The 13998-nt window shown below is 41.6% G+C and overlaps 2 protein-coding genes across 2 annotated transcripts in view; one reads left to right on the top strand and one right to left on the bottom strand.

The window, feature by feature from the left end:
• Positions 1–1535: 1535 nt before the first annotated feature.
• Positions 1536–1804, bottom strand: LOC115636086 (ATP synthase membrane subunit DAPIT, mitochondrial-like). The gene has a single exon (XM_030535778.1). The coding sequence runs from the start codon at positions 1784–1786 to the stop codon at positions 1607–1609; it is 180 nt and encodes a 59-aa protein (XP_030391638.1). The 5' UTR covers positions 1787–1804; the 3' UTR covers positions 1536–1606.
• Positions 1805–3633: 1829 nt separating this feature from the next.
• The window catches only part of UBAC1 (UBA domain containing 1), a 32172-nt gene continuing 21807 nt past the window's right edge, over positions 3634–13998 (top strand). The window contains exons 1-2 of the mRNA XM_030535308.1: positions 3634–3896; positions 9719–9839. Coding sequence (XP_030391168.1) covers positions 3759–3896; positions 9719–9839 — 259 coding nt within the window. The 5' untranslated portion in view covers positions 3634–3758. The remainder of the gene's footprint in view (positions 3897–9718; positions 9840–13998) is intronic.

Genomic DNA, 13998 nt, shown 5'->3' on the forward strand with positions numbered 1-13998 from the left:
TTTATTTTTTTCCAGAAAGCTTCATCTGCCTGTCAGCCACACTTCATATTTCCAGTAATCCTGCCTTCCTTTTTAACAAATCCTAAATACAGTCTATTGTCTCCCCCAAATGGCCAAATTGAAAACTTCCTGTAAAGTCCCACAACTTCCAGAGGGTTTGTAGAAGTAGATGCCCAAATGTTGATGAAAGATCTAGTTACCTATACATCAGGGTTTTTTAAAACAGGAAACCGATGTGCCTACTGAAATGGAAGAACACAAAAATAATATCCATTATTGCACAGCTACTGTTTTCAGTCTTTTACCCATCTCTGGGAATATCATAGTGCAAATGTAAGGTATCATTAACAATAATTTCAAAAGGAAATAATTGACTGGACTTTCTTATGTTTGTCTCATACTCCTCATCTTTTTATTTTTTCATTTAATAACCTATATGTGTTTCTAATTGTCTTTTCTTCTTAAATTGGTCTGAAGTCAATTGATTTAATGTAACATTTTTTTAGCTTTATGTATTTAGCCATGTATTTCCTTTGAACTGCTTAGATGTGTTTAGATCATAATTTAGCATAATTTTTATCATTATCTGAAAAATGTTGTTTTTTGTTTATCTAATCCATCATTTATCTGCCTATCCAGGCATTTATATTGAGCTCATCACCATAGTATCTGATTACCTAAGGACTGGTTATTTTGTTCTGGGAGTCTGTAAGAACCAAAATTTCAGAAAATATCTGGCAATTGAGTAATAAAATGGAAGGGTGATGTTTGAACATTTATAACATCTAGCTGCTATACAGACTCCATAGATCACAACATCCTGCATCCTTCAGAAAGGAAGATAAGTGTCTACATAAGGTAAGTATCCAGCCCCCATTACTGTGATATCTTAGTGCCTCACATTTTTTTTAAAGTGTATCTGTCCTTACAACAGCCCTGTGAGGCTTGGAAGTATTGTTTTATTTGCAGGTGCGGACCAGAGGCACAGAGAGACTAAGTGGGCTGCCCAGATCACACACAAAGTACATGGTGGAGGAAGGAATTCAACCACACACTCCAAAGTCTCAGGCTAGAGCCCTAGCCACTGAACTACCCTGCCTCGCTGTCTGTCCAGTCTGTAGATGGAGAAACAGAGGCACAAACAGGTGAAATTACTTATTCTGAAATTACAGAGACTCTTTTACCATCTTCATTACAAAACATGGTCATGTGGAATTCTCCTAAAATGACATCATCTCTTTTATTCATATATCAACAAGAGGAATCAAAGAATATCAGGGTTGGAAGAGACCTCAGGCGGTCATCTGGTCAAAGCAGGAGCAGTCCCAGACAGATTTTTACCCCAGTTCCCTAAATGGCCCCCTCAGGGATTGAGCTCACAACCCTGTGCAAACCACTGGAAGGGCTGAGTGTTAGGGTATCTCTGACACCTAGGTCCTAACTTTGAACCCAGCCAATTAGTGGTAGGGTGGATGCCTGTGGGACTTTTTGTCGTGTAGGTTTTTTTTTATGTTTTGTTTGTTTTATTGAAATATACATCATAGTACATCAATTCCTGTTTCCATTGCAAGATGAGATCCAATACTAACACACATACCAGCAACCACTATTTTTCTGTCACCGCTGGAGTTTGTTTTTTAGGCTTTAGTTTGAAATATAAGATGACCATGGCAATGCTTGCATATGTAGCTATTACATAATTCCGTCTGCCTGTTATGGTGTAGGAATTGAAGTATTTCTGAATACCAGTGAACTTGTGCTGTGTTCCAGAGTCATGTCCTGCCATGGTTGCTAGTCCTGCCACGGGCTCTTGTAGTTGTGAGAGAGAAAAAACTGAGAGAGGTAGAATAGACAGATTACAGTGGATTATTTCGTAACCAGGACTACAACTCCCATAATGCACTTGTGGTTTTTTCCCTAACAGAGACTACTACTCCAACAATGCACTTGGGCTTCATTTCCTGACTAAGACTACAATTCCCATAATGTATGTAGGGTTGTTTTTAAATAGGGCCTACTACTCCCATAATGTACTTGGCCCATTTAATTTCCTGGCAGGGACTACAAATCCCACTACACACTTGCAACTCACTTGGCAGTCCCTTGTATTCACCCAAACTCAGTGGGTTCTGTGGCCCTGTGGTTCCTCCCCTTAGGCTGGGGGAGGATCCTTTAGCCCGCCCACTTCCCAGACACCCAATAGATACAGAAGGCCATATATGAACAAAACTCTATATTATTTCAGTGCTCATTGACTTTGGACTTAAAGTCAAGCAAACACCCAGCTGACTTTAACTGAAGTTTCACACAATTAAGTATTGTACAACTGGCCCCCTTCCCAGCTCCCAGATTACATGTAGTGGATGTGACCCAGCAGTGCTTCCTCTGGTAAAAGTCATCATGAATGTCAATGGGAGATTGGCCAGTACAAGGATAGCAACTGCAGATCCAGAGTGGGTGAAATTCACCCCCGTGATGATGGCCTACTCAAAGCCTATAGACCATTTACATCCCACTGAAGTGATGTATAAGCTTTGTAGGGGCCCTCTACAGAGGGGGAAACTTCAGTCTATGAATAATCACCATTGACAAAATTCAGTCCAGTGCAAATTCTCCAAACTGGTCCTCTGCATGGAGGTGAATTTAACTCCATTTAATCAGCTGACATGACCACAGTATAAGTACTGTGGCTCTGGGATGCATGTGTATGTCACTGCTCAGATCTTTAAGAATGAAGCAACTGAGTTCAGGGACCATGTGACAGGGTCAGGTTGCAAGCAACCTTTGCTATAAATGGAGGCAGCCTTCCCTCTAGGTGAGAGAGACCCAGGGAAGTGTCTGTAAATTCAGGTGTCAATTGAAGCCAAACAAGAACTAGAAACAGCATAAATTTTGTATTTAGCACAAAGTAATGTTTCACAGTGAATTCATATGTTACTAAGTGAAAATACTATGGCTTGGTCATCATACATCTCAATAACGACAGAACCAGTTTGCAGTCATCTGGTTTGTTTGTTTTTTTACCATGCAACTGTAACTAAATTAATTAAAAAAAAAAAAGTCCCTTGTATTCAGAGAGAGGATGTGCAATTCCCACAGTGCACTTTGTTTGAGGAAAGTATAACCCCACAATGCACTGGGACTGCAACTGTTTACAATGCACCATGCCTTTTTCTGGGTGCGGGCTTCAACTCCCATCAGAAACCAGGAGGCGTCCCTCCTCCCTCCCCGGGTAAAAAACTACAGCTCCCAGAGTGCACTGGGCTCCCTTCTGGAATAAGGTTCCCAATTTTAGTTGGACATATCCCTGGAGGTTTCATCTCATGACATATTCTTTAATTAAAAGTAATTTTTAATTCCTGGAGGCTTGACAGCTGGAGAGGGAGGTAGAGGGGGAACCTACAGCCTCCAACAAGCACCTGGGCCAGCACTTCCAGACCGAGGCGGTGAAGGGCGGAGAAAACTACGAGTCCCAGCATGCAGTGCGTCTTCCACTTCCGGTGTTGTGTGAAACGCCCGCAGGCCGCGGAGGTCATAGAAAACTACAAGTCCCAGCATGCAGTGCGGCACCCCTTACTTCCGGCGCTGTGCGGCTGGGGGGGCTCCGGCGCTGACAGGAGCTGCCGCTGGAGCCTAGGGCGTGTGTGAGGCGGGGGCCGCAGAGCGAGGAGCCGGGCCTGGGCCCCGCTCCCCTCCCGGCAGCCGGGGCCGCGGGAGCAGCAGCCATGGCCGCCGGCTGGTGAGGGCGGCCGGGCGCGATGTTCGTGCAGGAGGAGAAGATCTTCGCCGGGCGGGTGCTGAGGCTCCATGTCTGCTCCGTGGAGGGCGCGGAGTGGCTGGAGGAGGTGCCCGAGGACATGACGGTGGAGAAGCTCAAGGAGCGGTGCTTGAAGCACGTAAGGGACCCGGCCCGCCCCGCCCCCGGTGGCAGGGGAACCGGGCCCCCTGGGTATTTGTAACCCCCTCTGCAGACTGCCGGGGGGCGGGGGGGTCTGCAGCGCCTTGGCAGTGGGCCCGGGGGGCGGGGAGCTTCAGTTGTATCATCCACCCCCACTGTCTGTAGCCAGCCGGGGGGGGCTCACAGTGCCCTCTGCCTCTTTCCCCCCACCAAAAAAGAAAAGTTCCCTTGACTCTATGGGGGGCGGGGGTCCTCCATTAAATGCGCTCTGACTGTAGTTATTTGCCGCATGGCCTTGCTGGTGGTGCGGGGCTTGTAATAAGTACGTGCCTAGTGGGTGCCATTAAAATCTTGAGGCTTCATACACTATTTGACCTCTGAGCCTGCTGGCCCAGGTAAATACTGCGGTTTGTAGTGAATATTTCAGATTTTGTATGTTCCTCCCCATAATGTCCTGTAGATAGAGGGTGTTTTCTATTCCAGCTCGGGGAGGGGAATGAGGTTAATGTGGGAATTGCTGCACAACCTTTAACTACAGGAGTTAGGATTCATGGGATCCCCCAGACTACATATTTCTAGCTCGTATACTCACAATATTGTATGGGTTGGCAGATACACCTTGTGAGAAGTTGCTGAAGTGGTTTCGGATGATTGCCTACAAGCGACTGCACTATTTGTTTGTTCCTTGGTTTTCTGTATTTTCAGAACTAACAAAGAATAGGGATAATGACTACAAGTTCTTTGAGGTTGACAGTGGGGTACTACTTTGTCAGAAGATTACTACCTACTACATCACTACTGCTTAATTGGTTCAGTAATGTGGGTTTCATGATCTCCTTGCCTTCAATCCATTAGACTTTCACGTGCCTCGCAGTCCCTTACCCTCTAGGAAACTGATTACACTGAAGAGAGAGTATGTAAAGATGCCATTGGATGAAATTTGGCTGAAACAGAGAGTTTCTTCATTCTGGTTTACTTATTTACCATGCATGTCTTGTTGGTGACAGGTTTTGGATCTGTTGTTCATCAAGTGAATGGGTCAGTTTGTTGGCGGGTCTGTTGGACTGAAATTCTAAGCTTATAATGACTGTTCTATTTTTCAGTAAAATGTGACAAATACAGTAACATGTAAGTTTCAGTGATAGTCGTCTTAGTCTGTATCAGCAAAAACACCCGAGGAGTCCTTGTAGCACCTTAGAGACTGACTAAATTTGTTAGTCACTAAGGGTATGTCCAGACTACCCACTGGATCAGTGGGTAGCGATCGATTTGTTGGGGATTGATATATTGCGTCTTGTCTAGATGCGATATATCGATCCCCGAACACGCTCCCGTGGACTCCGGAACTCCACCAGAGCGAGGGGCGGTAGCGGAGTCGACGGAGGAGCCGCAACTGTCGATTCTGTGCCGTGAGGATGGGAGGTAAGTCGAAATAAGATACGTCGACTTCAGCTATAGTATTCCCGTAGCTGAAGTTGCGTATCTTACATCGACACACACACACACACACACACACACACACACACACACACCCCAGTGTAGTCCAGGCCTAAGGTGCCACAAGGACTCCTCGTTTTTTGATTTTTGTTTTTTTTTTTACAGTAACCTATAGGATCTCAGTACATGAGACTGTTACCATGGTTTGCCCCAGAAGAAGCAATTCCTGGGCCAAGACAGCATGTTCAAGTTGTCTGAGCCAGGAACTCCTGCGTTCTAATCTTGACTCTGACGCTAAATGGTTGTATAACTGAAAATGGGGCAGGGGAAGTAAGTCCTTGTCTATTTCTCAGAGGAGTAAAGGATATTTTCTTGCAAAGCACTTCTCCTCTTCAAAATGTTACAGAAATGTGAAGCTTTGTGCCTCTTAGTAATAAAAGTGTGTGTGTGTATACATATATACGCACATGATAGATAGATATCTAGATATATACACACAATGTGAGAGCAAGCAGTTATACCAGAAGCCTATAATTATGTTTACACTTTATATTGCTTAATAACTTTAAGTAAAGAGTTTTGTTTCTTAGATGTGTAGTGATTCCATTCCAGTAAGGGTGGTCAGTGAGCTAAATGTAGTAAACAGAAATTTTATAATGTGTCCCCTCGCTGTTTTATTTTAAAATATGGAACCCCTGAAAGCTACAAGTCTCAGCATGCAATATTCCAACTTGTTGCAAAGGGTCATCTGCTCAGCTCATAGCATGCTAGGCCCTGTAGTCTCCACAGCCATATCTGTATTTGGAGAACAGCTTCATTTTATCCAGGGTGGGTGTGGCCCTTGGTAAGGTACTAGTGCAACCTTTGGTTGGGAAAATTAGGGTGCCTCTGCATTATAGAATAGGTGTGGACTACCACATCCTGCAGAGCTCATGGAGAATTATCATGCTGCTATCCTTATTCAGCCCAACTGAGTGATTAAGCACAAGAGTGGTGTGAGGATTGCCAAGCAGAGTAGCACAATGATTGCATGTGTAAGTGCAGATCCAAAAGACCTTTTAATTTTCAGGAAGCCTAATTGAAGAAGTGCTTGTAGGTAATGTGAGTTGGGGCAGAAGACAATCGATAACTAGGCAAGGGTGTTTCATTTCATTCTGTCTGCTTCTTAGTGGTAATGGTGTGGATTTGCATAACCATTATCGATAATATATAATCTTATGAAGAAGAAAAATGGAAATGGAAAAATCTTGTCTAGTGATCACAAGCATATTGTAATGAATCTTGGTAGCACCTTCAGATAACTGATGCAGCCACCTCTAATGTGATGCTAATTAATCTGTCCCCCAAAGCCCCTGCAGTCACTGTTACTGTGAGTGGTAGAAAGTAACATTCATTACATAGTCCTACTTTGGATAAGGAAAGAAGGCATTCCATTTCTCCCCCCTTTTCCCGTCCGGTAGCTTCCAAAAGGTCACTGAGCTTCAAAGTTGTCATTAAGTATCCTGATGTCTTTTCCTAACTAGTTCTGTTCTCAGCTCTTAATCCCTAATTATCTTTACTCTCGGAGGGGTTTCTGTCACAAGTGTTTGTGCCAAGAAAAGAGAAGCATTTTTCACCAGTTATCTGTGAACCAAGGCCCCCCTCCTACAAGCTGCTCTGTGTGGGAAGATGCCTGCCCCTGTGAGGAGCCCCTCAACCTTTAATGGGGGCTTGGTGCCATGGTCTACCTGCACATGACACCTTGCAAGTTCAGGACTCAAATTTGCCCAGTTCTGGTTTTGAAATTGGCAGTATTTAAAGAGATTTTTTTGAAAAGTCTGTTCAACCACAAACAAGTGGGCATAATTACATTGCACTTGAGCAGTTGGTAAGTTGGCCGTTCATGAAATGACACTATAATTGGTGCAGACATTTTGGAATAATTCCTATGAGCAGATGTTAAGCAAAGAGTAGGGTACACAAGTCTAACACAGGGGATATGTCACTTTGAAGAGGTGAGCAATATCTTCATCATTGTGATGGATCCCAAAGGGTTGTGGCCTACTTGCAGGTCAGATGCCTCCCAGATCAGTCTCTAGCTAAATCCTTAAGGTGGTCAGTCTTTGTCCACCATATGTTCGGTAGCATGATAGGAAAAGACAATGGCATGCTGCAACCAGATGGCTCTGGAATCCGGTTGTAGGTGTATAGTGCCAATTTTAACAACCCACACACTGTTGCTGTAACTAGAAAAGCAAAACAGAATTTCAAACAAAAATTTATTGAAAGCAAAAAACACACAAACTCTCAGCAATATCTTCTTGTCTACCACTGCAAACAGTTATTTTTCTCTCCTGCTGACAACAGCTCACCTTAACTGATCACTCTCCTTATAGTGTGTATGGTAACACCCATTATTTCATATTCCCTGTGTGTGTGTGTATGTGTATATATGTGTATATATCTATCTATCTATCTATCTTCCTTCTGTATTTTCCACTACATGCATCCGATGAAGCGAGCTGTAGCCCATGAAAGTTTATGCTACAATAAATTTGTTAGTCTCTAAGGTGCCACAAGTACTCCTATTCTTTTTGCGGATACAGACTAACACGGCTACTACTCTTAAACCTGTCATTAATACTAATCTTTACAAAGTACCAAAGAACCCATTAAGTCAATGGTAAATACCTTCTTTTAGAAGGGAAAGACACTTGCAGAGAACAGAGTAAAAATACTTAGATAAAAATGTATATTGAAAAGAATCTCATTCAGAAAGCTCTGTTTTCATTTTTGTGAGCAACTGTGTAAGGTCTTGCTCAAGGTTGTGGTTAGTAAGTGTTTTGCTTGGCCTCAGTGAGATGCCTGGGTGAGATGAGTGACTTTATCAATCTTGTGGCTTCAGTGATTTTAGTTTCTCCCTTTCCAACGTTTCAGCTGTTACATTCCCTATTTCCCCTGGAACAAATGAGAAGCCTCTAGATGCACTGATGTAATGTTATTCTGGGAGTCTATCACTTTGGGTCACTGAACCATTCTCGCGTGAAGATGAACCAGTTTAAGCTGTGGATGGATTCGTATTTTGTATCACAATGCTAAAATAGCCAAGCAGGGTAAAACGCCAAGCTCCTTTCTAAAGCTTCACTGGACTACGTACGTTCAGAGGCTAGATGCTTACATTTGCTGAGCTTACCAAAAGCTTAATCCTGTGCAGTCTTTCTTTGATACCTGGACAAAAAGGGCCAGATCCTCAGCTGGTGTAGATCAGCAGAGCTCCATTGACTTCAGTGGAATTTTGCCAAGTTACACGTGCAGTGGGCCTGATGCACAGTCTTAGCTTATATACTGGGTGCTAGGGAACAGTTTTTTTTCTTATTCTAATCAGATTTTTTTTCCTGAGAAAGAGGAGAATCCTTGGTTTTGTGTCAGGTTTTGTAAGTACGCTGGCATTGCTGGGCACTGCTATAATCTAACTTCTGACAGCATTTCTACGGCAAGCCCAGGGGTTTTGAGTCTCTGGTTTCGTAATGAGAACACAGTGACATATGCTGCAAAAATATCTTCAAATGATCCAGTATCCTACTTCTGTTTTTAGTGGTTGGTGCATTTCTATATATCGAATACTAGGAGGAAAAACTGGACATATTGTGAATATTTCTCAGATCAAGAAGAAAAGCTACAGAAAACACTGTCTGGTCTAGGGGCTTACAGCCAAAAGGGAGTCTTGAGGCTAACTCTGGTATTGATACCACTGAGGGACCTGGGGCAAGACACAGAAATTCCTTCTATATTTGTGTGTTCTTCTGTACAGCAAAGAGTTCTTGTGGTGCTTAGTGTTTGCAAGTGCTGTGAGATCCTCTGACAGGTGCAACAGAAGTGCAAAGTATCCCTACATATGATCGTGTGTGAGCAAATAGCGATTGCTAGTTTAGGCAGAAGGCCTGTGCATTTAACGCTCCTTGTGAAGGAGATGCCTGCTAACGGCAATTGCAGCCTTCAGTATTGCAAGAATGTTTTAAAAGCTCAGTGTTCGTTTTCTTCAGCCTTTTAACTTGAAGGCCTAATTGCTACTGTCTGAGCTGTCAGTCTTTCGTGAGATTATTACATGGGGTGTCGTTAGCTGTCAGCCTCCTCCCAGACCTCGCTTTTCCTCCAGCATTTATAATAGTGTTAAATATATAAAAATGTATTTTTAATTTATAAGGGAGGTCACACTCAGAGGCTTGCTATGTGAAAGGGGTCACCAGTACAAAAGTTTGAGAATGACTGACTGTTATATTAAGAGACTGGTAAATGCTGGCACAGTTCAAATGTGGAAACTCCCTTCAATACGAGGTACAGTGATTCATGCAGTAGGCTTATTATTCCTGTCCTCTGATGCTTAGTATTTATCATTTTCTCTAGTGTGTACCTGGGAGCTTAGAGGATCCAAAAAGCATAACGCATCATAAATTGATCCATGCTACTTCAGAGAAGGTGCTGACAGATACAAAAACGGTCTTGGAGGAAAATATTCAAGATAAAGGTAGGAGAGCTCTATGATTAAACCGCATTCATGCAATCATAGCCTGTAAGCCTAGTAACATGAGACTGTATTTAACTGTGAGGTGCATGCCAAGTTCTGACCTTAATGCCTATTCTGGGTTCTGAGACAAGGGCACTGAAAAAATGGCTAAAAGGTACAGGAAATAGAAAGTGTTTAGACTATCTTATATGTTTTTGTTGCTTGCTGCAACGTTGGTTTTTTAAAAGAAATAAAAACATGAATTATACACACAGTAGATGAGCCAGTAGGTTGAATTATGTTTTTATTTTATAAATCTGTTTTAATACCAACAAAAAAGGAACTAGAGTTGTAATCAGATCAGTCTAATAGGTTCATACAGTGCATAGCTTTTACCCTTTGCAATTGTGTTTGAGGGTGGTAAACACAAATTAGACCATTATGAATACCACCCCATGGATGCTTTTTATTTTGAATTGGCTTTTGGATAGTTGGTAGGGCTGTAAAGTGATTAAAAAAATAATTTTGTTTGATCGCGCTGTTAAATAATAGAATACAAATTTTTAAAATATTTTTGGATGTTTTCTACATTTTCAAATATATTGATTTCAAATATATTGATTTCAATTACAACACAGAATACAACGTTTACAGTGCTTGCTTTGTATTTATTTTTGATTACAAGCATTTGCACTGTAAAAAACCAAAAGAAATAGTATTTTTCAGTTCATCTAATACAAGTACTGTAGTGCAATCTCTTTATCATGAAAATTGAACTTACAAATGTAGAATTATGTACAAAAGAACCTGCACTCAAAAATAAAACTGTATAAAATTTTAGCGCCTGTGAGTCCACCCAGTCCTACTTCAGCCAATCACTCAGGCAAACAAGTTTGTTTACATTTGCAAGAGATAATGCTGCCCACTTCTTGTTTACGGTGTCACTTGAAAGTGAGAACAGGCATTCACATGGCACTGTTGTAGACAAGATATTTACCTGCCAGATGTGCTAAAGATTCATGTGTCTCTTCATGTTTCAACCACCATTCCAGGAGACATGCGTCCATGGTGATTATGGGTTCTGCTGGAAAACAATCCCAAGCAGTGTGGACCAACGCACATTCATTTTCATTATCTGAGTCAGATGCCACAAACAGAAGGTTGATTTTCTTTTTTGATGGTTTAGGTTCTGTAGTTTCCACATCAGAATGTTGCTCTTTTAAAACTTCTGAAAACACGCTCCACACCTCATCCCTCTCAGATTTTGGAAGACACTTCAGATTCTTAAACCTTGGGCTGAATGCTGTAGCTATGTTTAAAAATCTCATGTTGGTACCTTCTTTGCGTTTTGTCAGATCTGCAGTGAAAGTATTCTTAAAACGAACATCATGTGCTGGGTCATCATCTTAAACTGCTGTAACATGAAATATATGGCAGAATGCGGGTAAAACACAGTGCAGGGGACATAAAATTTTCCCCCAAGGTGTTCAGTCTCAAATTTGACTAACGCATTTTTCTTTTAACGAGTGTCACCAGCATGGAAGCATGTCCTCCGGAATGGTGGCTGAAGCATGAAGGGGCATACGAATGTTTAGCATATCTGGCACACAAATACCTTGAAATGCTGGGTACAAAAGTGCCATGCAAATGCCTGTTCTCACTTTCTGGTGACATTGTAAATCAGAAGAGGGCAGCATTATCCTGTAAATGTAAACAAACTTGTTTGGCTGAGCAATTGGTTGAAAAAGAAGTAGGACTGAGTGGACTTGTAAGCTCTGAAGTGTTGCACTGTTTTGTTTTTGAGTACAGTTATGTAACAAAAAAACCTACCTTTGTAAGTTGCACTTTCACAACAAAGAGATTGTACTACATCATTTGTATGAGTTGAATTGAAAAAAACTATTTCTTTTATCATTTTTACAGTACCAATATTTGTAATAAAAAATAATATACACTTTGATTTCAGTTACAACTCGGAATACAATATATATGAAAATGTAGAAAAACATTCAAAATATTTAATAAAATTCAGTTAGTGTTCTATTGTTTAACAGTGCCATTAAAACTGCGATTAATCACGATTAACTCAAAACAATCATGATTAAAAAAATTGTGTGAGTTAACTCTGATTCATTGACAGCCCTAATATTTAGCTGTAAGTAAATAAAAATAATAGATTTTTTTAAAAAAGGAAGAAACCACCGTTATGAGATCAGGTCTCCAAGTCAAATAGTTGGGTTATGTTGGTTTTTGAAGATTTTTATTTCAGCGTCTCAGTTTTATAGCGCTGTAGGCTTATAATGTGATTTGCAGATGTAGATCAGAATGGATACCTAGTATAACTCACTGGTTATAGTGGAATTGCTCCAGGTGTGTATTTAGCCTGTAGAATTAAAATGCAAAAAGGCTTAATGTGATACAAAGGCGGGTCTAAAGGTTAGAGTAGTCAGGTAGCTGGGTTCTATTCATATTGAGCACATACATTTTCGGAAACTCCCATTAATTTAGGCTTCAACGTGCCTATCTCCCCATCCCCCCCTTCCTGTAAATTGATATATTAATGACCTACATCACAGGGGTACTAGAGACTTACTGAAGCCAATGGATTTAAAGCGCTTTGAGACCTTTGGAAGAAAGGTTCTTTTTGTAAGCGCAAAATATTAGTATGAAAAGCCTAAAGGGAAAGCATGTGATGTGACCTGAGATCTTTCAGACTTACTTTTATCTGTCCAGAAGATTTGCTCCAGTTATAGCCATTAGTGGTCAATCACCAATGCAGACACCTAGTCTAAGCAGAGTAAACTGCTTTAAGCTGTCATTTGCACCTCAGTTTCAAGTAGGGGTAATCTTCACCACTGCAGGTAGTGGCTTTGCATGTGTATACTAGGTTTGTACTGGTGCAGCTGTATAGGTGGCTGGCTACTCATGGTTATAATTAGGGCAAATCCCCAGTGTAGAGAACACCAAAGGTGGTTTGGCTCAAGGTTTTCTTTCCAGCCTCTGGTTTGGCAGGGAACTCATTGCTACTGGATTTTTACGGTGGAGCAATTGTTGTCACTTTTGCAAACAGCACAATCCATTTTAGGGGACTTGGGGCCATAAGGGGCTCCTTTCCTGGGGGAGGCGGGGAGCAGCACTATGGATAAGCACGTTTAACATGTCAATGAAGTGTAACTAATGATGAACCATGTTCTGAATTCTATTAGAACCATAAATCCAGGATAAAACCATTGTTTAAATGATGTCGGAATTTGGCTGCAAAGGTCTGATTTTTTTTTTTGAAGTGCACATATTAAAATAAGCCATGTTCCAGCAATATCTCAGATGATTACAACTAAAAGGATTGTTCAAATCTAACTTGTCAGCATTTTATTTACTCTTTGCATGTCATTCTGCCTGACCCATAGACCAATCAGTTTAACTTTGTTCAGTGATTTATTGTCAGTTTAATTTTTTTACTTTTATGCCCTAATATAGAGATGCAGCAGTTGGATTGCTTGCACTAGCATAATGCTGGAGTGCATGAATTGCAAGCAGAGAAGGGGAATGTTTCTATCCAAAAATGTTTAAATCTGGAAAATCCCTGAAACTGTGCAAAGAATGCAAACAAAACTCCATTTCTATTAAAACCTTCATTTTACAATTTCTGATCTGACTAATGTTGCAACCACATGCAATCTCTCTGGGGACTATATTGTATTTATCACTGTGGGGCAGGGGTTGTATGCAACTCCAGTGGGGAGGGTTGTCACAGCTCCTACAAGAACCAAACACAGTAAGGGATGACTTAGGTGAAATGCCTTTGAAGAGATGCCACCCTCTGGGATGGCTGGTATATACTGGTGCAAAGTGGGTTTTTCAGAGACCAATAAAGAAAGGGTTTGGGGCATAAAAAAGCTGCATTTAACCTGACTTGGGCCTTCTTTCTGATCCAGCAAATGGACAGGACCTTCTGTCCAAGGGCCCCAACCCTTGTGGAAGGGTTGGGAAGATTTTGGCCCCATAAGACTGATGGGTGACCTCTGGTAAGCTTTTTGCATGCATATAGGAAATTTCATTGGGTTTTTTGTTTACTCTGTAATGCTTTTACCTTATGAATAAAGGTTCTAGCTCACAAAGATCTGAGTGGTACCTTGTAACTGCTGGCATTATGCTGTTCATGGCCCTCGAGGGGGGAGAG

Source organism: Gopherus evgoodei, chromosome 16 (assembly GCF_007399415.2).
Source record: "Gopherus evgoodei ecotype Sinaloan lineage chromosome 16, rGopEvg1_v1.p, whole genome shotgun sequence".
NCBI classification, from domain to species: domain Eukaryota; kingdom Metazoa; phylum Chordata; order Testudines; family Testudinidae; genus Gopherus; species Gopherus evgoodei.

Excerpts from the sequence above, each read along its gene's own strand:
- LOC115636086 (XM_030535778.1), bottom strand. The coding sequence starts at position 1,786 with ATGGCAGGACATGACTCTGGAACACAGCACAAGTTCACTGGTATTCAG.